Here is a 24,556-nt window from a genome sequence, read left to right on the forward strand (position 1 = left end):
CACTGTCCTGCAAGGCCATGCAGGTTATGGTGTAATTTTGGAAAAGGCGGTAATGTTGGAGGTGCATTGCAAAGAAAATGATCAGGAAATGATTCCACACACGCACAAGGCTGCCGGCCCAGACAGCATCCCTCACCGGGTCCTCAGAACAGGTGCAGACCAGCTGGCTGGAGTGTTTACGGACATATTACATCTCTCACTATCCCAGTCTGCTGTCCCCACTTGCTTCAAGATGAACTGAACTAAATGAATATTGCCCCGTGCCACTCCCTTCTGTCATCATCAAGAGCTTTGTGAGGCTAGTTAAGGATCATATCACCTCCACCTTACCTGGCACCCTAGACCCACTTTAGCAGGGAGAACAGCCACGGCCTGTTCTCCCCGCTACCATCCAGAAGCCGAGGTCAGTACAGGTGCACCAACGCTAGGACTGAGAGACTTAAAAACAGTTTCTATCTCAAGGCCATCAGACTGTTAAATAGCCATCACTAGCCGGCTACCACCCAGTTACTCAACCCTGCACCTTAGAGGAATCACTGGTCATTTTAATAATGTAATTTTAATGTTTACATACTGCTTTACTCATTTCATATCTATATATTGTATTCTATTCTACTGTATTTAGTCAATGCCACTCACATTGCTCATCCTAATATTTATATATTTCTTAACTCCATTCTTTTACTTTAGATTTGTGTATATTGTTGTGAATTGTTAGATACTACTGCACGGTTGGAGCTAGGAATACAAGCATTACACTACACCAGCAATAAAATCTGCTAAATATGTGTATGTGACCAATAACATTTGATTTGACACACGCACGTAGTGGTTGCAAAGGTTCTTTGCTTTCCTTTAGTCTGTCGCTATTGGACCTGTCCAAGGTTCTGGAACGCTATAGCCTAGTATAGACCGTTCAGCTCAGCACAGGGTTCACTTTAAATCCAAGAAGACATACGACATTTGTTTGAAAGTCATGTAGTTACTAATAGGAATTTGATAAACCAGAAGTTTGACATCAGAAACGCCTTTGCAAACTGACAGAAACGGAATTTGATGTCCATTCATGGGGCTGGCCAGTGTAGGCTATAGGCATAATCACGTATCCCCGTTTCGATTGGCTTAAAAAGTAATGTTTTAGTGCGAATATTGTTATGGTGGCCAATGGGTATTTCACGTAGGCTATGTTCATGGATTGGTCGATTTTACAGCAAGTGATGATAAATGATTGGTTCATATGTAGATGGCTCTCTATCCTCCGCTTTCAATGTATTGCCCTGCGCACAGATGAACAATTGTTGTTGAGATGTTGACTTGAAGAGCCAGCCTTAAAGCGACAAAAGTATTATTTAAAAACATTGCCGTGGTGACGCAAAGGTTTAAAATGAACAGTGGACCGGTAGGCTATAGAGATGCATGGGTAGTGCGTGTGCGCCTGGTGGTTATGCTACTAATGACAGCGTGATGCATTTATGCGAGCTTGCAGTCGCCGCCTCCGGACAGAGCCGTTGTCGAAGAAGATGCTGAATCAGCTGCGCACTCGTGAGATAGACTACCCCGGGTAGGCTATGTCTGTTTTTCAAATTTCAGAAATGTCTCATTTGCTTCTGACAATAGAAGACGATACATTGGCATAGCGTTGGGAATAGTTAAAAAAAAAAACATTTTGCTACTGGAAATAAATAGGAGACATCAAGTTTGACAACTGTGACCATCTAGGCTACGATGAAGCAGGGTGCACGAGGAGTTAGAGCATTTGGTTTGGCTGGAGACTTTATGTTACCGCTTATATCAATGGCATGACTATTTCAGCACGCACAATGGAGGATAAATCCAACAAACTCATTTTGATTCCGATACTGGCCGTGGTCTTCTTGATGATAAGCTATCAGTACATTTGTCCAGCCGGCAGTAACTCTTTTCGCTTCCTAACTGGGGACAAGTTGAGTGGAATGTTCCGCCAATATCACTCGGGGGACGACATTTACGCGTACCAAGAAGGGCTGGAGTCGGAGGGTTCCTCAACAACTCTGTCCAAATTCAATTTTACTGACCGAGACCTTGAGCGACACGTGGATTTCAACATCAAAGGAGATGACGTTATAGTGTTCCTTCACATCCAGAAGACCGGTGGGACTACTTTCGGACGGCACCTTGTCCGAAACATTCACCTCGAACAGCCCTGTGATTGTATGCCAGGACAGAAGAAATGTACCTGTCACCGCCCGGGCAAAGCGGAGTCCTGGCTTTTCTCCAGGTTCTCTACTGGCTGGAGTTGTGGTCTACATGCGGACTGGACCGAGCTGACTAACTGCGTGCCTGTAGTGATGAACAAGAAAGACAAGAAGGATGCTCAGAGGGACCGACGGTATGGGGTCTCAATTTGATTCTTGTTCCTGTAGCTAATCAGTAGAGCCTAAACTGTTTGTGGCCAGGAGAAACAGTGTGAGATGCAAGTGTACATTGACAGAATTAAATTCAATGATCAGATAGGTTTGAAAGAATAATGTAGCCTATACTACATTTCTATAACAGGAACAATAGCATGCAACACGGGTGGCAACCTGGCCCTAGGGGGCTGCAGTGGGCAGGCTTTTGTTCCAACCCAGCTTGAACACTGATTAAAATCATTATGGTTTGTATTAAAAGACTATTATGATTAACCTCTCTTTTGAATAGAGCGTGCTAAAAGCTTGATTAAACGCATAGAAGACAAGGCGCTTGACTAAAGATATTTACAATTTCCTCCCTTGCACCCATTTTCCTGTTGAAAATGAATTAGCCCTTTTCTGAAGGCTTTAACAGGCAGTAGTTATCCTCACAGAGGGCTACTGTACACTACCCCTTTATAAATGGTTATAAACACATTATAAACACATTATAAACTGCCTCTATGTCAGGGTTATTCCATTTTGGGGTAGAAGGGCTGAAACACTTCTAGTTAAAAAATAAACAAGGTTTTTACTTTTGGGTTCGGCTTGACATTACAATCATTTAATCTTGTTGTCTTTTTGGTTGGTGCATTTGTCCTCTTGTTGGTCCTGATCCCATACTTCTGACTGTAGCTTTAGGATGTACTGTAACCATAGGGATAATACAAGTAGAGCACTGTAGATTATCCCCATGGTTTTTTATTGATATCAAGAGTTCAAAGATATTTTAACGATAATGAGGGTGTTATAAAATACCATAAAGACTGAGATAGTAAAACCTGAAACAGTAAATCTGGTTCAACGCACGTAAGTATTCCAGAAATATGATCTGCTTGTATAAGAAGAATAAGCATGGAAATGAAACGGGTCAAACCATCAGACCAGAACCATGGCACTGGTTTGTTAAGGGTCCAATGCAGTCATTTTAATCTCACGATCAAATCATTTCTGGGTAGCAATTAATTACCTTCATTTGAGAGAGAAAAATCTCAGATAAAATGGTAAAATATTAACAAAAATAGCTTGTTAGCAAAGAGCAATTTCTCAACAAAGATATTTTCTAAGACTGTCTGGAAGTTGTCTGAGTGGGGAGGGGATAACTGAAAACAAGCTGTTATTGGTAGTGAGGTTTGGAACTCTCTTTCTTATTGGTCTATTAACATATTTGCCTCCTGGTGATGTCACCCCAAAATTCCATCCCACCAAAACAGGCTGAAATTTCAGGCAGCCTTTTCAAACTGCTCTTACAGTAAAGGGCACTATCATCATTTTCACAATTTTACTGTATTATTCCAACCTCATATTGTGGAAATATATATAAAACACATGAAAATCATGTTTTTGACTGCACTGGGACTTTAACATGGGAAATTGAGAGGTTGCCACATGCTAGCCTATAGGCTAGCATGGAGCATCTATGGGGACATGATGGTCTTTAGTGGAGACAGAGCTGCCATCTGTCTATTGTTGCCCTCGGGTCATCTCACAGACACCCCATCATCTGGTCTCCCTGGTCGAGGCTGTGTCAGGGCTGGTGCCAGGGCTCTGACAGCGTTGGCATTTCCAGGCAGTCCCCATGCAACTTCAGAGCATGGGACGCTTCAGTCAGGCTAACGCATGAAAGGTCACATCAGATCCTGTCACATCAGACTACTTTCATTGGAGCGACCAGCGTGGGTGAATGTGGATGTATCTCGTATTCCTAACCAACATAATCAGGATTAGGCTCTGCCCTAATACTAAAATCCATCCATCCATCCATCCATCCATCCATCCAGCCATCCAGCCATCCAGCCATCCCTCCCTCCCTCCCTCCCTCCCTCCCTCCCTCCCTCCCTCCCTCCCTCCCTCCCTCCCTCCCTCCCTCCCTCCCTCCCTCCCTCCCTCCCTCCCTCCCTCCCTCCCTCCCTCCCTCCCTCCCTCCCTCCCTCCCTCCCTCCCTTCTTGACCTCCGTCCTACTTTCCACATAATCTACCTTGACCAACCCCATCAGTGAGTCATGTGAGGTTACTGCCAATCACTAATAAGAGCACCGTGCCACTGAGTCCAGCATGGCGTGCTCCTCACAGCAGCAACACACTACTCCAACCTTAGAATCTGCTTCATTTGTCAGTGGCACTGCCCATTATCTTCGATGACAGTTTATTTTCTTCAATTCATTGAAAATAAATTGAAGTCAAACCCTGAGGCTGATGGACACGGCTTTTACTCAGAGCCTGTGAACATTAGGTAATGTGTTTCTTCCGCAAAGAGACACCACTACTAGAATAGACAGAATAGACAAAAATATGTTATTAACATTTTGCTTTGTGGAGAGATAAAACATCCTACCCAGGACCCACTGCAGTCTAGTAGTCTAATAATATGGGTTTGTGCACATAATCCAGTACACTGATGATTCAGCGTTGTCTTCCTCCTCCACGTTTCACTGGCACTAGGTCCCAAAACAGACCATAAGAAAATTAGAAAAAATCCATCTGGTGGGAAATTTCTGACATTAATCTTGTCCTGCACTTAAGTCAATTTCTCATCCGTTAAATCCCTCAGCTCAAGATTCCCATCTGAAGAGAAGGCTGTTTTATGTAAGCTCCTCTCCCAGTTAGTTCAGAGGGTAGATTGAAATTCAAACAGTATTTACAGTGAATTTCACTTAACTCTGTCACAAGCCATTTCACAGACACATATAGCAAGGAAGTCACATCAGATAGGACAAAAATTAATAAGAATAAGTCATTAACATACAACTGATAATATATGATCAGAAGGTGATTATCAGTGGAGGTGTAGCCCCAGGTGTATTCATGTATAGCAGATGTCTCACACTCCGAGGTGTGTGTGTGTTCCAGACACTCGGTATAGATCAGCAACACACACACATGCACAGAAAACCTCTTCACACATCATTAGACACAGCATCCCGGTTCTCATTCACCCTTTCTTTCTTGCATAAGGCAAGAGAGAGAGAGGTATGATTTCCGACATTAATTAGCCAAGTTGGTATAAGGTAACTCTGTCATTAGTGTGTTCTCTCTGTGTAGTTTCTATAGACCTGGGTTTAACTAGACCAGGCTTCCCAAACTCAGTCCTGGGGTGTACGTTTGGGTTTTTTCTCTAGCAGGACACAGCTGATTCAAATAATCAAAACATGATGATGAGTTGGTTATTTGAATCAGCTGTGTAGTGCTGGAACAAAAACCAAAACATGCACCGGGGGGGGGGCAGGACTGAGTTTTTATTTTACTAGGCAAGTCAGTTAAGAACAAATTCTTATTTTCAATGACAGCCTAGGAACAGTGGGTTAACTGCCTGTTCAGGGGCAGAACGACAGATTTGTACCTTGTCAGCTCGGGGATTCAAACTTGCAACCTTTGGGTTACTAGTCCAATGCTCTAACCACTAGGCTACCCTAGACCAAAGGTCCATTCAGTTATTATTTTCCATAGAAGTTGGTCAATTGATCATATGCCTGAATAAAGTCTTGTGTCAGCAACACTTTCTCCCAGCAATTGACTGGGAAGTCTTTCAAAAAACCAATGTGTCGTTGGTTAGGATCATATTCCAGAAATGTATCAGTCCCTATTCAGAACATGCAAAAACGTCATATGTTCCATTGTAATGTAATATCATGCATTCTGCAGAGGTATTCAGAGGATAGTAGTAATCTCCACACTCCTTTACGGGAGATGAGAGATTACATCGTTTTATCATCTGGAGGTAGATTAAGGAGCAGATCCCGATTTATACACAAACTTGTCGCTCTTCATGTGTATGTATAGCACATCACTAAAGTCCCGAATACAAGCCTGTTGTTCTTCATGTGTATGTATAGCACATCACTAAAGTCCCGAATACAAGCCTGTTTCTACTTGTTCCTTTCCCCTCTCTTTTTCTGCCTTATCATGTGTTTTGAGTACACAGGTTTCACGATAGAGATTCTGTGTGCGTGGTATTACAGTAACAGCTATGTGTGTGCGTGTGTGTGTGTGTGTGTGTGTGTGTGTGTGTGTGTGTGTGTGTAGGTAGGGGTCGACCGATTGTGATTTTTCAACGCCGATACCAATATTTTTTGGAGGGCCAAAAAAAGCCAATACCGATTAATCGGCCAATTTTTTGTATTTTTTTATTTGTAATAATGACAATTCCAACTACTGAATGAACACTTATTTTAACTTAATATAGTACATCATAAAATCAAATTAGCCTCAATTAAATAATGGAACATGTTCAATTTGGTTTAAATAATGCAAAAACAAAGAGAAGATAGTAAAAGTGCAATATGTGCCATGTAAGAAAGCTAATGTTTAAGTTCCTTGCTCAGAACATGAGAACATTTGAAAGCTGATGGTTCCTTTTAACATGAGTCTTCAATATTCCCAGGTAAGACATTTTATGTTGTAGTTATAGGACTATTTCCCTCTATACCATCTGTATTTCATTAACCTTTGACTATTGGATGTTCTTATAGGCACTTTACTATTGCCAGTGTAATAGTATAGCTTCCGTACTTCACCTCGCTCCTCCCTGGGCTTGAATCAGGAACACAACGACAACAGCCACCCTCGAAGCAGTGTTAACCATGCAGAGCAAGGGAAACAACCACTCCAAGGCTCAGAGCGAGTGACGTTTGAAACGCTATTAGCGCGCGCTAACTAGCTAGCCATTTAACTTCGGTTACACCAGCCTCATCTCGGGAGTTGATAGGCTTGAAGTCATAAACAGCGCAATGCTTGACGCACAATGAAGAGCTGCTGGCAAAACGTAAAGTGCTGTTTGAATTAATGTTTACGCGCCTGCTTCTGCCTACCACCACTCAGTCAGATACTTAGATACTTGTATGCTTCTATGCTCAGGCAGATTATATGCAATGCAGGACACGCTAGATAATATCTAGTAATATCATCAACCATGTGTAGTTAACTAGTGATTATGATTGATTGATTGTTTTTATGAGATAAGTTTAATGCTAGCTAGCAACTTACCTCGGCTTACTGCATTCGCGTAACAGGCAGTCAGGCTCCTTGTGGAGTGCAACGAGAGGCAGGTCGTTATAGCATTGGACAAGTTAACTGTAAGGTTGCAAGATTGAAACCCCCGAGCTGACAAGGTGAAAATCTGTCGTTCTGCCCCTGAACGAGGCAGTTAACCCACCGTTCCTAGGCCGTCATTGAAAATAAGAATGTGATCTTAACTGGCTTGCCAAGTTAAATACAGATAAAATAAAGGTGTAAAAAATAAAATTAAAAAATCGTCCAAATCGGTGTCCAAAAAGACAGATTTCCATTTGTTATGAAAACTTGAAATCGGCCCTAATTAATCGGCCATTCCGATTAATCGGTCGACCTCTAGTGTGGGGTGAGTGCTGCGTGTCGCTCACCCAAGACAACCCAAAGGATTGGAAGTGACTTATTTAGAAGAAAGAAACTGCTACGATTAACATGTCGAGCTACTGTAATTACTAACATGTCAGGTTTGAGTATTAGAGTAGTGGCATGCCAATGGCTGTGTCAAAGAAATTCTAAATACTTTTGTCTGACTGAATTTCTGTAATATAAGGTCATTTGAAATAGAGACATAAATTGACTGTTTTCATGTTAGTTGTTTTCTGAGAAGCAATCAGGACATGCTCATAAGTGATATGTGACTGTGTTTTTACCTGTTTGGTCATCTGTGTATGTAGGCCTATGCTGTGGTTCCATCTATTACTGTATGTAGTTTCAAGAGCGCCCTGGCCAAGATGGGCAGCACCAAGTCATTACAAAAACAATTAAAGACAGACAACGTGAAAAACTACAAGTAATCTAGTAAAAAACATTGAATTCACAAGAGTATAAAACAGCAAATTAAGAACATTGACAGGTCAGGGAATCAGCCTCAAAATCCTTCATCAGTGATTTAAAAACACCAATTGGGACAATTATTCTTTGGTGTCTCCCCGCCTACCCTCCGTTCCTCTCACCCTCCTTCTCCTACTCCCCTCTCCCTCTCACCCTCGCCCTCCTTCTCCTACTCCCCTCTCCCTCTCACCCTCGCCCTCCTTCTCCTACTCCCCTCTCTCTCTCACTCTCACCCTCCTACTCCCCTCTCGCTCTCACCCTCACCCTCCTTCTCCTTCTCCTACTCCCCTCTCCCTCTCACCCTCCTTCTCCTACTCCCCCTCTCTCTCAATTTAATTCAATGGGCTTTATTGGCATGGGAAACATGTATACATTGTCAAAGCAAGTGAAATGGATAAACAAAAGTTTCTCTCTCTCACTGTCTCTCTCCCTCTCTCTCTCTCTCTCTCTCTCTCTCTCTCTCTCTCTCTCTCTCTCTCTCTCTCTCTGTCACACACACACTACCCAAGATCTACCTGGTAAATCTTTCATTTTACTCCACTGTCTCCACACCAGTATCCCTGGGGCTTTCCTGTAGCTCCCAAAATAGCATCCCAGATCTGAGACCATCAGAGAGCCACAGTTAGCCCTCTCTCTCTCTCTCTCTCTCTCTCTCTCTCTCTCTCTCGCTCTCGCTCTCGCTCTCTCTCTGTCTCTGCCTCCCCCTCTCTCTATCTGTCTGTCTCTCTCTCTCTCTCTCTCTCTGTGCTGTATCGAGTAACATACCTTCTCTGCCTATTCTTCTGTGGGCTTGTAATGGACTGCACATTGCACTGTGGATGTGCAGTAAGTGTGTGGGCATTTGTGTGTGTGCGCGCGCGTGTGTGTGTGTGTGTTGGCACATGGGCATGTGTGGGTATAGAAAGGTATTCTATTATCACCACAACTGGCAGAGCATTACAGTAGAGGAAGTGATCTGCTCAGTCACGTCCACTAATTGCTCAATTAATATGCACAACTCTATTTAATCCAACAGCATCAGCCGAACGAGTGGTGTTAAGTTATGACAGCGTCTCTAAAGGAAACAAGGATTTCCCACACAGCTGTTCACGCTTGGCTAGCACGTAGCATCTTTCCCTGCTTTAAATGAGTGTTGCATCAGCATTCACTTTTCATCTGTGGAGAGAGACTATACACGCCGTCGAACAGAAGAGAGTGAAGAAGTGATCTGATTGGTCCCTAATACAGTTGAAGTCGGAAGTTTACATACACTTAGGTTGCAGTCATTAAAACTGGTTTTTCAACCACTCCACACATTTCTTGTTAACAAACTATAGGTTTGGCAAGTCGGTTAGGACGTAATTTTTCCAACAATTGTTTACAGACAGATTATTTCACTTATAATTCACTGTATCACAATTCCAGTCGGTCAGAAGTTTACATACACTAAGTTGACTGTGCCTTTAAACAGCTTGGAAAATTCCCAAAAATGATGTCATGGCTTTAGAAGCTTCTGATAGGCTAATTGACATAATTTGAGTCAATTGGAGGTATACCTGTGGATGTATTTCAAGGCCTACCTTCAAACTCAGTGCCTCTTTGCTTGACATCATGGGAAAATAAAAATAAATCAGCCGAGACCTCAGAAAAAACAATTGTACACCTCCACAAGTCTGGTTCATCCTTGGGAGAAATTTCCAAATGCCTAAGGTGTCACTTTCATCTGTACGCCTTGACCTCAACCCTATAGAAAATTTGTGGGCAGAACTGAAAATGTGTGTGCGAGCAAGGAGGCCTACAAACCTGACTCAGTTACACCAGCTCTGTCAGGAGGAAAGGGCCAAAATTCACCCAACTTATTGTGGGAAGCTTGTGGAAGACTCCCAGGAATGTTTGACCCAAGTTAAACCATTTAAAGGCAATGCTACCATATACTAATTGAGTGTGTGTAATCTTCTGACCCACTGGGAATGTGATGAAAGGAATAAAAGCTGAAATAAATCATTCTCTCAACTATTATTGAATAAAAGTGGTGATTCTAACTGACAGGGAATTTTTACTAGGATTAAATGTCAGGAATTGTGAAAAACTGAGTTTGGCTAAGGTGCATGTAAACTTCTGACTTCAACTGTACATGGTGACAGTCATGTACATTCAGGAAGAGAAACATTGTTTCTGTCCCAAATGGAACGCTATTCCCTATTTAGTGCACTACTTTTGACCAGGGCCCATAGTGCTCTGATTAAAACTAGTGACCTTTAGTGAATAGGATGACATTTGGGACTCACAAACTGAGAGAGACACACTAACAGTCCCATTCTGCCAAGTGTGAGCTCTGACGTTACTTGATGCTCTGTATCAAATATTCTCAGTGAGGACTTAGTGAGCTCAGTTGCCATAATTGGGGCTAGTTCGATTTTTTTTACCTGACCATGATAATCTCTGGGCTCCAGTCATTACAAGTGAATTACCCCAACAACACCACACCTTCCAATCCTGGAACTGGCTTGAGCATCAATCAGTCATTTAACAAAATCAATCTCACACTAGAGTGAATGAATCTGTTCAATCCCACACTTGGCTGTACGGGCCGGAGACAGTGCTGAGAGTGTGAATGAACAAGAGTCTGACCCATAGAACTGGAATGAGTTTCATTCTATTTCTAGGATCTGACCTTACTCTACAGACAGCTCAGGCAGGTCTTTCAACTCCCATGGAGTTGTCCTCCCTGCAAGCTCTAAGAAGGGCCTTTGTATATATAGTATCTATGCTCTTTTATCCATCACTTATATCATTCTCTGCCTCTTTTTTATCACTTCTCCCTCTCACCCTCTGTCTGTATTTTTCTTAGACCCTGTGGTGCAGCGAGGGTTTATAATGTAGAGCTCCAGCTCTTTGTTGTGTCTGTTTGTCTCCCTGTCCCTCTTTGCCTCTTCTTCTATAACTTCCTCTCTCTCTCTCTCTCTCTCTCTCTCTCTCTCTCTCTCTCTCTCTCTCTCTCTCTCTCTCTCTCTCTCTCTCTCTCTCTCTCTCTCTCTGTGAGTTTTCATTAAGTAGATCTCTAGACCAGACTGGGGAGGATATCTCCTACAGTCTGACTGCTGGCAGTAGTCACACAGCTCCACATGGCTCTGGCTCAATGGACACACTGATGATCCAACTCCCATCTGATGATTTCCCACATTAATATAACTCCCATACTGACATTCTAATATTCTGAAAGAAATGTTTAGGTGATGTGATTTTAGATGTTATCTTCAGTTCCCTGTTTTGACAATCTTTCAGGCCCTACAGTAAGTATTGAATGAATCTGCCACTAAGTGATCTGCCACTAAGTATGACCACATTACCAAGGACACAACCTCCAATCCCAGCAGCAAATTCCACCTCTTGCAGGGGGGTCGGGGAGCAGGAGGTCACAAACTCACATCCTCTGGGTCTCCTGCAGAGAAGCTAATTCACACACCAGAAAGGGGTGTCGGAGAGTGTTTGAGGGTGTTAAGTTTGGGAATAGGACAACCGATGGGGTTATTGTGAAGATGAAAGTGTATGATAGGAAATGGTACGCCTCGTGTAGCCTATGTGGGTGAATGTAGCTTCAGTGTGGTGTTAGTGACACGTTTGAATTGGATTTGCATTGGTTGTGTGGTACACTCCCCGAGAACCATCATCACCCTAGCTTCAGTGTGAAGTAGAAACATCCACCTCTTTCAAACCGCTTTATCTACCCGTATCACACAATATGGCGGAAGTAAGGGTAGGGTAGGAACGCTAGTACACAAGTACCAGGTCAGGCAACCGTGATTTATTGAAATGTCTGATGGACTTATTCACCTCATTGGATTGGAATCACAGACAGTAGTCTCAGTTTGGCCAAACTTCCTATGGGGGGACAGTGCACAGACTTAAAACAGTCAACACAGCAGAAGAGTAAGAGATGGTGCTGCAGTGGATAGCAGCCATTTTACAGGCTCCTGACCAATTCTTGTTTTTTTTGTGCATAACGTGTTCACCATAATTTCCTATGAACGAAAACAGCTTCTGGACAGAACAGCGACCACTAACCTCGATTTGGATGACAATTTATATTTCAATGATTCGACAGCTCTGGACTTGCTGCTTACTCCAGACCAGGCACTAATCCCCGGGACTCGAAAGAGGAAGCGACAGGGCAAGACAGGCAGACGAGCCGCCATCCTGATGAGATTATGTTGACAAGGAAATAAACCACCTTTACCCTCTGTTCTTTTGGTGAACGTACAGTCACGAGAGAACAAACTGAAGAACTTTAATATTCAATGTTTCTCTGAGTCGTGGCTGAACAAGGACATGGATAATATACAGTGCATTCGGAAAGTATTCCGACCCCTTGACTTTTCCCACAATCATTTCAGCAGCACTCCACCAATCAGGCCTTTGTGGTAGAGTGGCCAAGCGGAAACCACTCCTCAGTAAAAGGCACACGACAGCCCGCTTGGAGTTTGCCAAAAGGCACCTAAAGGACTCTCAGACCATGAGAAACAAGAATCCCTGGTCTGATGAAAGCCAAGATTGAAAATAACTGCGCAGCGATGCTCCCCATTCAACCTGACAGAGCTTGAAAGGATCTGCAGACAAGAATGGGAGAAACTCCCCAAATACAGGTGAGCCAAGCCTGTAGCATCATACCCAAGAAGACTCGAGGCTGTAATCGCTGCCAAAGGTGCTTCAACAAAGTACTGAGTAAAGGGTCCGCACCGCTCTGATTCAGAGGGGTTAAATGCGGAAGACACATTTCAGTTGAATACATTCAGTTGTACAACTGACTAGGTATCCCCCTTTCCATTTTCAGTTTTTTTATCTTTAATGCAGACTATACTATTTACCAAGAGAGTTTTCATCTAAATTTTTCATGGCTATCTATTTGCCACTACAAACCGATGCTGGCACTAAGACTGCACTCAACGAGCTGTACAGGGCAATAAGCAAACAAGAAAATGTACATACAGAGGCGGTGCTTCTATTGGCTGGTGATTTTAAAGCAGGGAAACGGAAATTAGTTTATTTTCATTTTTACCAGCATATCACATGTACAACTAAATGCAACAAAAATGTACATCACATTTACTCCACACATAGAAATTCATACAAGGCTCTTGCCCTCCCTTTAGCCATTCTCTATCCTCCTGATTCATGTTTACAAGAAAAAACTCAAACAGGAAGTACCAGTGATGCCCTCAATACGGAAGTGGTCCGATGAAGCGGACGCTAAGCTACAGAACTGTTTCGCACAGACTGGAATATGTTCTGAATCCTACTATGCCGGCTCTGACACTCGTCGGATGTGGCAGGTTTAGCAAATTATCATGGATTAAAAAGGTAAACCAAGCCGCGAGCTGCCCAGTGACGCGAGCATACCAGATGAGCTAAATGCCTTCTATGTTCACTTCGAGGCAAGCAACACTGAACTAGTGTTGTCACAATACCATCATTTTGACTTCAATACCAGATTTAGTATCACCATCACAATACTCGATACCATCACAATACTCGATACCATCACGACACTCGATACCAAAACGATACCACGGCAAAAAATAAGGCATATTAGACAATGCCACAGAATGGCACCTGATCCAGACAGATAAACTCAGCTGCTGCTCTGTTAAATGTTTGGGCATCTTTTGAGCGCCTTTTTTTAATCAACATATTTCAGAGACAGCCATATATAAGTGAATTAATCAATTATACAATCATACAATCAATTAGATTTTTTTTTTACCAATCTAACTACATAATGGTAATTTATTTGAATGGTAAATCTCTGTTGATACATTTTGTAAATCAACATGTAGCCTTATCCACAAAACAGGTGAATACATATTCAATAGGAGTGTGTTGAGTTATTGAGCTTGTTTTAGCAGATTTCATGGGGCTACAGATGACAAACAATCTGTTTACCTTCCATTTGGGACTTATTTTATTGCACTGATCAACAACATTTGCATAGAAGTAGCTTATTTTATAAAAACGTGCTCTGTCTCTTTAACCAGTAATAACGTCATTCATAATGCAGTTAGTTCGCTAATGAGAGACCTAATAAGTGAATTAATAACATTTTGGCTTTGAAATCAGTATTATTTGCTGATTTCATTTTGCTGATCACAAACAAAGGACTAGGGTAGTGAATTGATGTCAGATTTATCTGTAAGCTAGCAAGGAAAGTTATCCTACAAAGCTGGATGCTACCAGTATTTCATTGCAAAGGGTTCTAGCCTGTATAGACATTGTTTTGTGAACAATAATTAACAGTTTCAACATTTCTACAGGCAGTGTCGCATTATTCAAGTGTGTTAACTTCTGTGCAGTGGGTATCTAACATAATGCCGACCAGAGTCCCAGTGCAGGTTAGCAATGAGTAAGTGGAACAGGCACGCCTATAACAAGGGGTCGGATGTGCTTATAGACAGAATTGATCCGTGAGACACATTTGACAGAAGTACCGAAAGTAACATAAATTCTAGCACCTAGTATCAAAAAAGTACAGAAGTTTTGGTATACTGTGCAACACTACTCTGAACCATGCATGAGTGCACCAGCTGTTCCGGACGACTGTGTGATCTTGCTCTCCATAGCCAATGTAAGTAAGTCCTTTAAACAGGTTAACATTCATAAGGCTGCGTACTCATAGCAGCTGACCAGCTGGCAAGTGTCTTCACTGCTATTTTCAACCTCTCTCTGACTCGGTCTGTAATACCTACATGTTTCAAGCAGACCACCATAGTCCTGTGCCAAAGAACGCCAAGGTAACCTGTTTAAATGACTATCGCCCCGTAGCACTCATCTGTAGCCATGAAATGCTTTGAAAGGCTGGTCATGGCTCACATCAACAGTATCATCCTCAAAAGGTTCAACAGCTGCACCATTGAGAGCATCTTGACTGGCTGCATCACCGCTTGGTATGGCAACTGCTTGGCATCTGACCGCAAAGCACTACAGAGGGATGTGTGTGCAGCCCAGTACATCACTGGGGCCGAGCTCCCTGCCATCCAGGACCTCTATACCAGGCTGTGTCAGAGTAAGGCCCTAAAAATGGTCAAAGACTCCAGCCACCCATAGACTGTTCTCTCTGCTACCACACGGCAAGCGGTACCGATGCACGAAGTCTGGAACCAACAGGACCCCGAATAGCTTCTATCCCCAAGCCATAAGACCGCTAAATAGTTACCCTAATATCTACCCGCACTATCTGCTTTGTCCCTTTTTGAACTAACTCTTTTGACTCATTACATACACTGCTGCTACTAATTATTATATATCCTGTTGCCTAGTCACTTTAACCCAACCTATATGTACAGTTGAAGTCCAAAGTTTACATACACCTTAGCCAAATACATTTAAACTCAGTTTTTCACAATTTCTGACATTTATTCCTAGTAACATTTCCCTGTCTTAGGTCAGTTAGGATCACCACTTTATTTTAAGAATGTGAAATGTCAGAATAATAGAAGAGAGAATTATTTCAGCTTTTAATTCTCTCATTGCATTCCCAGTGGGTCAGAAGATTACATACACTCAAATAGTATTTGGTAGAATTGCTTTAAAATGGTTTAACTTGGGTCAAACATTTCGGGTGGCCTTCCACAAGCTTCCCACAATAAGTTGGGTGAATTCTGGCCCATTCCTCCTGACAGAGCTGGTGTAACTGAGTCAGGTTTGTAGGCCTCCTTGCTCGCACACTCTTTTTCAGTTCTCCCACAAATTTTCTATGGGATTGAGGTTAGGGCTTTGTGATGGCCACTCCAATTCCATGACTTTGTTGTCCTTAAGCCATTTTTGAAGTATGCTTGGGGTCATTGTCCATTTGGAATACCCATTTCTGGAGGATTACAATTGTTTTTCTGAGGTCTTGGCTGATTTCTTTTGATTTTCCCATGATGTCAAGCAAAGAGGCTCTGAGTTAGGTAGGCCTTGAAGGTAGGCCTTGAAATACATCCACAGGTACACCTCCAATTGACTCAAATGTCAATTAGCCTGTCAGAAGCTTCTAAAGCCATGACATCATTTTCTGGAGTTTTCCAAGCTGTTTAAAGGCACAGTCAACTTGGTGTACGTAAACATCTGACCCACTGGAATTGTGATGCAGTGAATTATAAGTGAAATAATCTGTCTGTGAACAATTGTTGGAAACATTACTTGTGTCATGCACAAATTAGATGTCCTAACCGACTTGCCCGAAACTATAGTTTGTTAACAAGAAATTTCGTGGAGTGGTTGAAAAACCAAAAAGTTTTTATTGACTCCAACCTAAGCGTGTGTTAACTTCCGACTTCAACTGTACATATCTACCTCAATTTCCCCTGTACATCGACTGGTACCCCTTGTATATAGCCAAGTTATCGTTACTCATTGTGCATTTATTCCTCTTGCTATTCTTTTTTATTGAGAATCTCTCCATTGCTGGGTAAGTAAGCATTTCACTGTTAGTCTACACCTGTTGTTAATGAAGCATGTGACAAATACAATTGTATTTGATTTGAGCCATTTTCCAGTAAGTGACTCAATTCCACCTCATCAAGCCAGTTTGTGTTCTTAATGGTAATGAATGAGAATTGTCTTGGCTAATATTGATCCCATTTCCTCTATGGAAATGTGAGTTCCTTGAAAGCCTAAGCAAGCGAGGGGGAGGTGAGGGGAGGCAAGGGGGGAGACAGCAAGAGCGTCAAGTTTGCCCCACACACTCAGGTTAATCAATGAGAGGCTGTCTGCGCTGCAGATGAAGGAGACTTGGAGATCAGGCCATAAGAGGGGCATAGAAATAGACATAGAAATAGAATTCTAGGTCTATGGGAATACAAGGTGTTTCAACATCTCTTGCTCCTATTTGAAGTGTCCCATCCATTCATTTACGTTAGTCATTGAGTGCTTTGTCTGATATAGCAGCATACTGTTTTCTTAGAGTTGTATTTTTTTTAAATCATATGAGTTTGTGTCCAAGTATCTTCCTGACTATCATGGGTCCGAGTACCCATAACACCCTCTGTTTCCCTCAGACATTTCTAAACCGGAGAAATGTGTCAAAAAGGTCAGCAGACACTGCAGACACTGTATAGTTTACTAAATGCCAGTGGATACAAGTCCAGCCGTGTTAAATGCCATAAGCCAACTTCGCCCATTTTGTTTCAAAAAAAATATTTGACCAATTATCTTTATTCAACCATCCATCAGACAGACACTGGGAGTCCTGGCAGGGCAGTATTGATTGCTTGTCCAGAGTGCCCAGAGTGTTTCTATGCACTGTTGGAGTGGTCCGTTATGAATGATTGAGAGGCACTCATCTTATTAGGGTGGATAGAGGCCTCTCTCTTCCACTAGGGTCAGATGCATCTGAAATGTCACCCTATTCCCTATACAATCCACTACTTTTGTCAAAATAAGTGCACTACATAGAATAGGGTGCCATTTTAGCCACAGCCTTTGCATTGACCAGAATATGAGGAGGAGTGTTCTTCTGAATGAAAAGGATTATCTAGTAGTGAATTACGTTCTTGCTCATTTACATGCTTTCCCTAAATTGCTTGGTTTACTATTTTATTTCAATAAATATTAGTGACTATTAGTAAATTATATCGGCTTCTTACAGTGCATGTTCATATTCCTTGTTGCAACACAATTTGAATTGAAGCGACACAGGGATTTTGTGAGATCAACACAGAGAGGAGCTGGGCTCATTTGCCTGCACTTCTCTGACTGAGCTCTGTGGAAATAGTTGTTTGTTTCTCAAGGAAGTCATCAGGCAGGATCAGTCCTCCAGTCGCGCTTATAGAATCCGATCTGTCTCATTCCACTATGGAAACCCAGTAGAAATCACAGGTCTTCATTAGAGGAGTAGCAACCCGCTACAGCTGTTGAAACAGTGGGAGGCAGTTGTAGTGTAGACGGTCATCTAAGGTCAGGGTTAATGTACCGGTTTGAGGATGGTAAGCTAGATCTGTCCACGTACCTGCAGCGTTGAACCTTTTTCTGCAGTGGGCTGAATAAGGGTCACACAGAGTGCTTCTTGGTAGTCTTAAAACAAGAAGTCACCTGCACCATGTCAGATATAGAGTTGAAATGTATTACATTTTGAGTTTGCATCCCAATATAACACTTTATATACATAATGGAATAAGGAAAAATATAAAAACCGTTTGACATAAACCCACACTATTTTTATGTGTTAAAAAAAGAAGAATGTTTATCCCTAGCTGTGTGTTGCCGCTTTCCATGTTGTCTGTTGTCTGTAGCTTGTGAGGTGTGGAAACACTTTGTTGCTTTTATGAATTTTGTCTTGCTGCTTTTTGTTCTATGTTGCTCTGTCTATATGCTACGTCTTGCTTGTCCTATGTTGCTCTGTCTGTATGCTATATCTTGCTTGTTCTATGTTGCTATTGTCTATATTGTAATTGTTTTTAATAACCTGCCCAGGGACTGCGGTTGAAAATTAGCCGGCTGGCTAAAACCGGCACTTTTACTGAAACGTTGATTAATGTGCACTGTCCCTGTAAAAAAATAAAAATAAACTCAAACTAAACTAAATTAGGAAAAAATATGAATAACATTCCACCCATGAGGCCACTAGGTAATTTGACTGCAGGAAAGGTCTACACAGAAGAAATGGAGAAGATTCCCCATGTAATGAGGTTGTTCAGTTGGCACGATGTCCCATTTTAGTTAGGTCGAAATGATTGGGAACAAAGTGGCTGCCAGCTTAACTCTCTTTTTTTGTCACCATATACAGATGCAAGCATGGTTCGACTCTCATTTATAAGGGATCATAATATATGTCTATAAGCACACAGAGTATATAGGATTCGGCGTTAAATAGTTTTGGACTTTCACATTTTCAGCTTGTTTTATTTAGATTCCATCCCCTTTTAAAGATGACTGGCACTACCACGGTAAAGCAAGCCACTGAGGCTGCAGGGTAGCCTAGTGGTTAGAGTGTTGGACTAGTAACCAAAAGGTTGCATGTTCAAATCCTCCCAGCTGAATGACATCTGTCATTTTTCCCCTGAACAGGCAGTTCACCAACTCTTCCTAGGCTGTCATTGAAAATAAGGAATTGTTCTTACCTGACTTGCCTAGTAAAATATATATATATATTTTTAAAGCAAGCCCTTAGGCTCTGGTCAGCTTCAAGTGACTGGAGTTTCTTCTGTGCTGTAGAAATGAAACAAGTATACTGAACAAAAATATAAATGCAACACATAGCAATTTCAACTAGTTCGCAGTTCGCATAAGGAAATCAGTCAATTGAAATTAATTCGTTAGGCAACAGCTCTGGTGGACAATCCTACGGTCAGCAGGCCAATTGTACACCTGCAAAACTTGAGACATCTGTGGCATTGTGTTGTGTTACAAAACTTAACATTTTAGAGTGGCCTTTTATTGTCCCCAGCACAAGTTGCACCTGTGTAATGATCATGCTGTTTAATTAGCTTCTTGATATCCCACACCTGTCAGATGGATGGATTATCTTGGCAAAGGCTCACTATGTAAACAAATTTGTGCACAACATCTGAGAGAAATAAGCTTTTTGTGGGTATGGAAAATGTCTGAGATCTTTTATTTCAGCTCATGAAACATGGGACCAACACCTTACATGTTGCGTTTATATTTTTTTGTACAGTATATATGTAAATGCATGGAGTGTAGCCCGTCTGTAAGTCAACATCCATCCTGTTACAGAATATGCTGTTCGCCCAGGTCAATTACATGCCAAACGTGTGCATGTTGAAACAACGTGTGTGTGCACTGTTGTTTGCACAGTAAGATAAGCGGAACACTCAATTGTTTGATGACAGACTCTATTAACTGTTTACTGATACCCCGACCTTCCCAACCACTCTGTCCCTCGAACACGCACACACACACATGCACACGCACGCACGCGCACACACACACACACACACACGCGCACATACACACTGACGAGTAATCGGAGCACTTTGACATTCGCCCATTCATGTCAATAGGTCACTATGGAAGAATAGAAGGATGGAGCTAGAATGTCTGGATTGTGCGGAGACATATTGATGGGCCTGTCCTGTGGTTATGTAGAATCTTAATTGGACCAGTATTGTCACAGCAAAATAATCCTGCAGCAACAGGATTTGAACGGTTAGTCCATAATGTTGCTTGAACAGTGGTTAGGCTATTAGCTGGTCAAAATGGAGTAACATGAAAAGTGAAATACTCTTAATATAACTGTGTGTTAGTGCGGGTTTTCTGTGAATGTATGCATATCCAGCGGTGCAGGACAATTCTCAGCAACAAAAGAGTGATCAAATAAAGATCCTACATCTGTAATGGGGGTCTAAAATGCCCTCTTCCCAGAAAGACTGTGTAGGCAGCAGCTCTGGGAGTGTGTGTCCATCTCTCTGTACAGCTCTGGGAGTGTGTGTCCATCTCTCTGTACAGCTCTGGGAGTGTGTGTCCATCTCTCTGTACAGCTCTGGGAGTGTGTGTCCATCTCTCTGTACAGCTCTGGGAGTGTGTGTCCATCTCTCTGTACAGCTCTGAGAGTGTGTGTCCATCTCTCTGTACAGCTCTGAGAGTGTGTGTCCATCTCTCTGTACAGCTCTGGGTGTGTATCCATTTCTCCCCACACTCTCAGTGCCAGTTTAATTCATTTACAGCCTGTGCTGTGGTCTAATATCCATTACGGCTTGGAGTGTGTGTGTGTGTGAGTGCGTGTGTGTGAGTCTGTGTGAGTGCGTGTGCTCTCACGCTCGCGCGTGTGTCATGAAAAAAAACTTTGTTAGGATCTATTTCTGCTGACACATTAAAATATCGGTCGATGGTAGTCTGCCACCCGACAATAATCTCCTAATTACCTTTGAGGGTGGTGTGTGTGTCCCCTGCACCAAAAGGTCAACAGTCAGATGGTTCTTTAAATGGCAGTCACAGAGCCATTATTACCACTTCAGTGGTGCAGACTGACATTTCCCTTTCCTTAATTACCCCTAAGAGTTTTGGTCGAAATCAATATTTGTTGATCAGTATAGAGACAACATCTGACATACTCTGACTACTCAACGCCATTGCTCACCGTTGAGAAAATCCTGTTCAAGCAATTCAGTTTCTGTTCAGGCAAAATGTTAGCGGCTCAGTGTTGACTATGATATCTATCGTATAAAGTGTCTGTTCCCTTCTCCATCAGAATGTACAAGTGAATGATGCTTTGTGAAGCTTCATCTCCTCTGGCAGGCTCAACTCTTTTGCTACCCGCTCCTCATGAATCTCTAGCAGCTCGCCGTCAGGAATCTCTAAGTGAAAACAAGCAGCGCTCTGCATTTGACACATACAAGATGTTTACTTTGCCGTGTAGCTGCAGTTTTCAAGGTTTTAGTCTTGATCTCAATTCTCAAACTCCCCGTTGTACCTGTCGGGTGCCCAAAACGGTTCCCCTACTTTATTTGACTACGGGATAATGTAAAAAATACTGCAGTGCGGTGTGATCTGTATTAGAAAAAAAGTGATTCTATACACTACACTCTCATCTTTAGCCTATATTCCCTTTTTTGATTGGATGTTCGATAAGTTCATCTTTTTCAGAAAAAGAAACATACTACTTAAATGTAGCTATTTGTTACGTAGTGAAAGGAAGATACCGAGGTACGCATATTCAGGAGCTAGGGAGGCAATAGGATGAAAAATGTCTCTTATTCAGTACTAAAAATGAGATAGCCCACTGTGCTCTCAGCTCATTAGGATCACTGTTGAGAGAGAGCGTTATTAGAGTTTCCTATCTTCTAATGCTATTTTTAAATGTGAGAAATATGGTATTTTCTTCATTCTTTTCATCGCCCCATTTCCACCTTTTTCTCTCTCTCACATGGTCAAATAATTATAGCTCATTGCCACCTCCTAGCTCATCAGCGAGTGTTACATAGAGGGAGGGAAAGTGAAAGACGTGTGCCAGTCTCACTCTCTCTAACGCTCCCACTTCTCCCACTTCCCAGTTCTGTCATTACGGATTGGAGAGCACGGAGGAAAGGAGACAAGGAAAGGAGACATGGAAAGGAAGGAAGTATTGAAACGAATGTCTTTTTCTGTCTTTGCTGCTGCAGGAACTTCTACTACATCACCATGCTAAGGGACCCTGTCTCCCGCTACCTGAGCGAGTGGAAGCACGTGCAGCGGGGCGCCACCTGGAAGACAGCCCTGCACATGTGTGACGGCCGCTCTCCCACCCAGGACGAACTGCCCGCCTGCTACAGTGGCGACGACTGGACCGGGGTCACGCTGACCAACTTCATGGACTGCCCTTCCAACCTGGCCAACAACCGGCAGGTCCGCATGCTGGCCGACCTCAGCCTGGTGGGCTGCTACAACGTCTCCACCATCGGCACCGAACGGGACCGCGGCCGTGTCCTACTAGCCAGTGCCAAGAACAACCTCCGCAACATGGCCTTCTACGGCCTGACCGAGTTCCAGCGCAAGACGCAGTACCTGTTTGAGCGGACGTTCGGTCTGCGCTTCATCCAGGCTTTCACGCAGATTAACAGCACGCGGGCGGCCAGCGTGGGGGTGGGGGAGGGGGCTCTGCGGCGGCGCATCGAGGGGCTCAACGCCCTGGACGTGGAGCTGTACGAGTACGCCAAGGAGCTGTTCCTCCGGAGGTATCAGTACAGCCGCCAGACACAGCACCAGGAGCAGAGGCTGAGGAGGAGGCAGGAGAGGCAGGAGGAGAGGCAGGAGAGGCAGGAGGAGAGGCAGGAGAGGCAGGAGGAGAGGCAGCGGCTACACCAGCACACAGCCCCCATCTCCAAAGCCAGGAGGGAGGAGGAGGAGAGGGAGATAGAGGGGGTGGAAGGGGAGGAGGTGGGAGGTGTAGCCACCACAGAGGACTACAGCAGCCAGGTGGTGAGATGGTGAGGCCGCAACATCCATGAAAGGACTAGTACTTCCTGTCAGTCTCTCTCTCTCTCTCTCTCTCTCTCTCTCTCTCTCTCTCTCTCTCTCTCTCTCTCTCTCTCTCTCTCTCTCTCTCTCTCTCTCTCTCTCTCTCTCTCTCTCTCTCTCTCTCTCTCTCTCTCTCTCTGCCTTGGGCTGCCCAATGGTGTCTTAATCTTTCAAATAGATGTATTTATTATTACTATTTATCATTATGTTGTCAACTTTTGTTTCTCCTCTCATGCAGAGTTTATTGTGTGTGTTCATTTTCTAATGCTTGTCTGTTCTTCAAAGTAGGTGAACAACTCTAGTGTCAAATGGACATTCTACAAGATTTGATCAGAATCTCCATGGGACTGTACGTAAACAAAATAAGCGCCTCAGGATTCTTGAAAATAATGTGGTTCGCTTAGGGTTGCAAAGGGTGGGTATATTACTGGAAACTTTCGAAGTTTACCAGTAAACTACCAGGATTTTGGTAGCTTTCTTTTTATATTTTATCAGATGACATCTACTGGCCATTTTGGGTACTTCAGATTATCACAGGTGTCAGTAATTATCTGTGGCCCTCTATGTGGCCTTATCACATGTAAAATGTATAAAATAATCAAGTAAGATGATTTTAAAATAAGAAATTAAATGTAAAACTTGTAAAATATTATCCTAATATAAACCATCAATCAAAACCATTGGTGTTTAATATGAGGGTTTCAGCATTAAACACCTTTATATTTTTTTCACACGCTTTTATTTATTTGACTATGTCTTTGTTGTATTTTTTTTGGCGCCAATGTGGTGGTAGTTGTGAAAAAAAGTCAATAGTTGGAAGAGTTGCAGAGTTAGATGAAAATAATGCCATTCTTAATTAGATGCTTTTTTCATTAATTAGCCAATTTTCTCTTGAACCATATGATCTATCCACGAGAAACTCATGGACAATATGGACACAGATATTTAAAAAAAAATGTATTAATATATGAATTTAAACATTTTCAAAGTTATTTGATTAAATGACCAAAGTTACCAAAGATTACATTTTAATTACCAAAATTGCTGAAGATTCCATTAGCCTAGCTTTACAACATAGGACTTGCTCATGATTTCTAAAGTAAGATATGTAAGTAAATAACACAATCAATTATTCATTAACCACCCTCCCATACTTTGGTTATTTAAGACAGGACTTGTATTAGTTTACCTTGTAAGTTTACTTTCCAACTATGAGTTAGTATGTACAGTATGATGGTATTCAAGACATTCACCTGTAGGAAAGTTGTGCATTAAATGTACGCAGCATACCACTGATTTCCAAGCTTTCCAAAAGCTGTCCTTTTTTCTGCTTCCGTTCACATTGTGTGTTATTCATGACAAAGAGAAGTCTTGATGACATC

General features: G+C 42.5%; 1 protein-coding gene across 2 annotated transcripts; it reads left to right on the forward strand.

The window, feature by feature from the left end:
• The first annotated feature begins 1,295 nt into the window (after positions 1-1,295).
• Positions 1,296-24,470, forward strand: LOC135543461 (heparan-sulfate 6-O-sulfotransferase 3-B-like). Of its 2 annotated transcripts, none has more exons than XM_064970743.1 (3): positions 1,296-2,368; positions 22,340-23,143; positions 23,460-24,470. In XM_064970743.1, exons 1-3 carry the CDS (start codon positions 1,800-1,802, stop codon positions 23,464-23,466), a joined length of 1,380 nt encoding a protein of 459 aa, XP_064826815.1. In that variant the 5' UTR covers positions 1,296-1,799; the 3' UTR covers positions 23,467-24,470. The 2 variants fall into 2 exon arrangements, with proteins under 2 accessions (XP_064826815.1, XP_064826816.1); XM_064970744.1 differs by having other exon boundaries at positions 23,463-24,470.
• The last annotated feature ends 86 nt before the right edge of the window (positions 24,471-24,556 follow it).

This window comes from Oncorhynchus masou, chromosome 7 (assembly GCF_036934945.1).
Source record: "Oncorhynchus masou masou isolate Uvic2021 chromosome 7, UVic_Omas_1.1, whole genome shotgun sequence".
NCBI lineage: Eukaryota > Metazoa > Chordata > Actinopteri > Salmoniformes > Salmonidae > Oncorhynchus > Oncorhynchus masou.

Bases quoted from the DNA above. Each gene is read 5' to 3' on its own strand.
- LOC135543461 (XM_064970743.1), top strand. From the start codon at position 1,800: ATGACTATTTCAGCACGCACAATGGAGGATAAATCCAACAAACTCATT. The intron at 2,369-22,339 runs GTATGGGGTCTC...TTGCTGCTGCAG, and splicing joins GATGCTCAGAGGGACCGACG to GAACTTCTACTACATCACCA.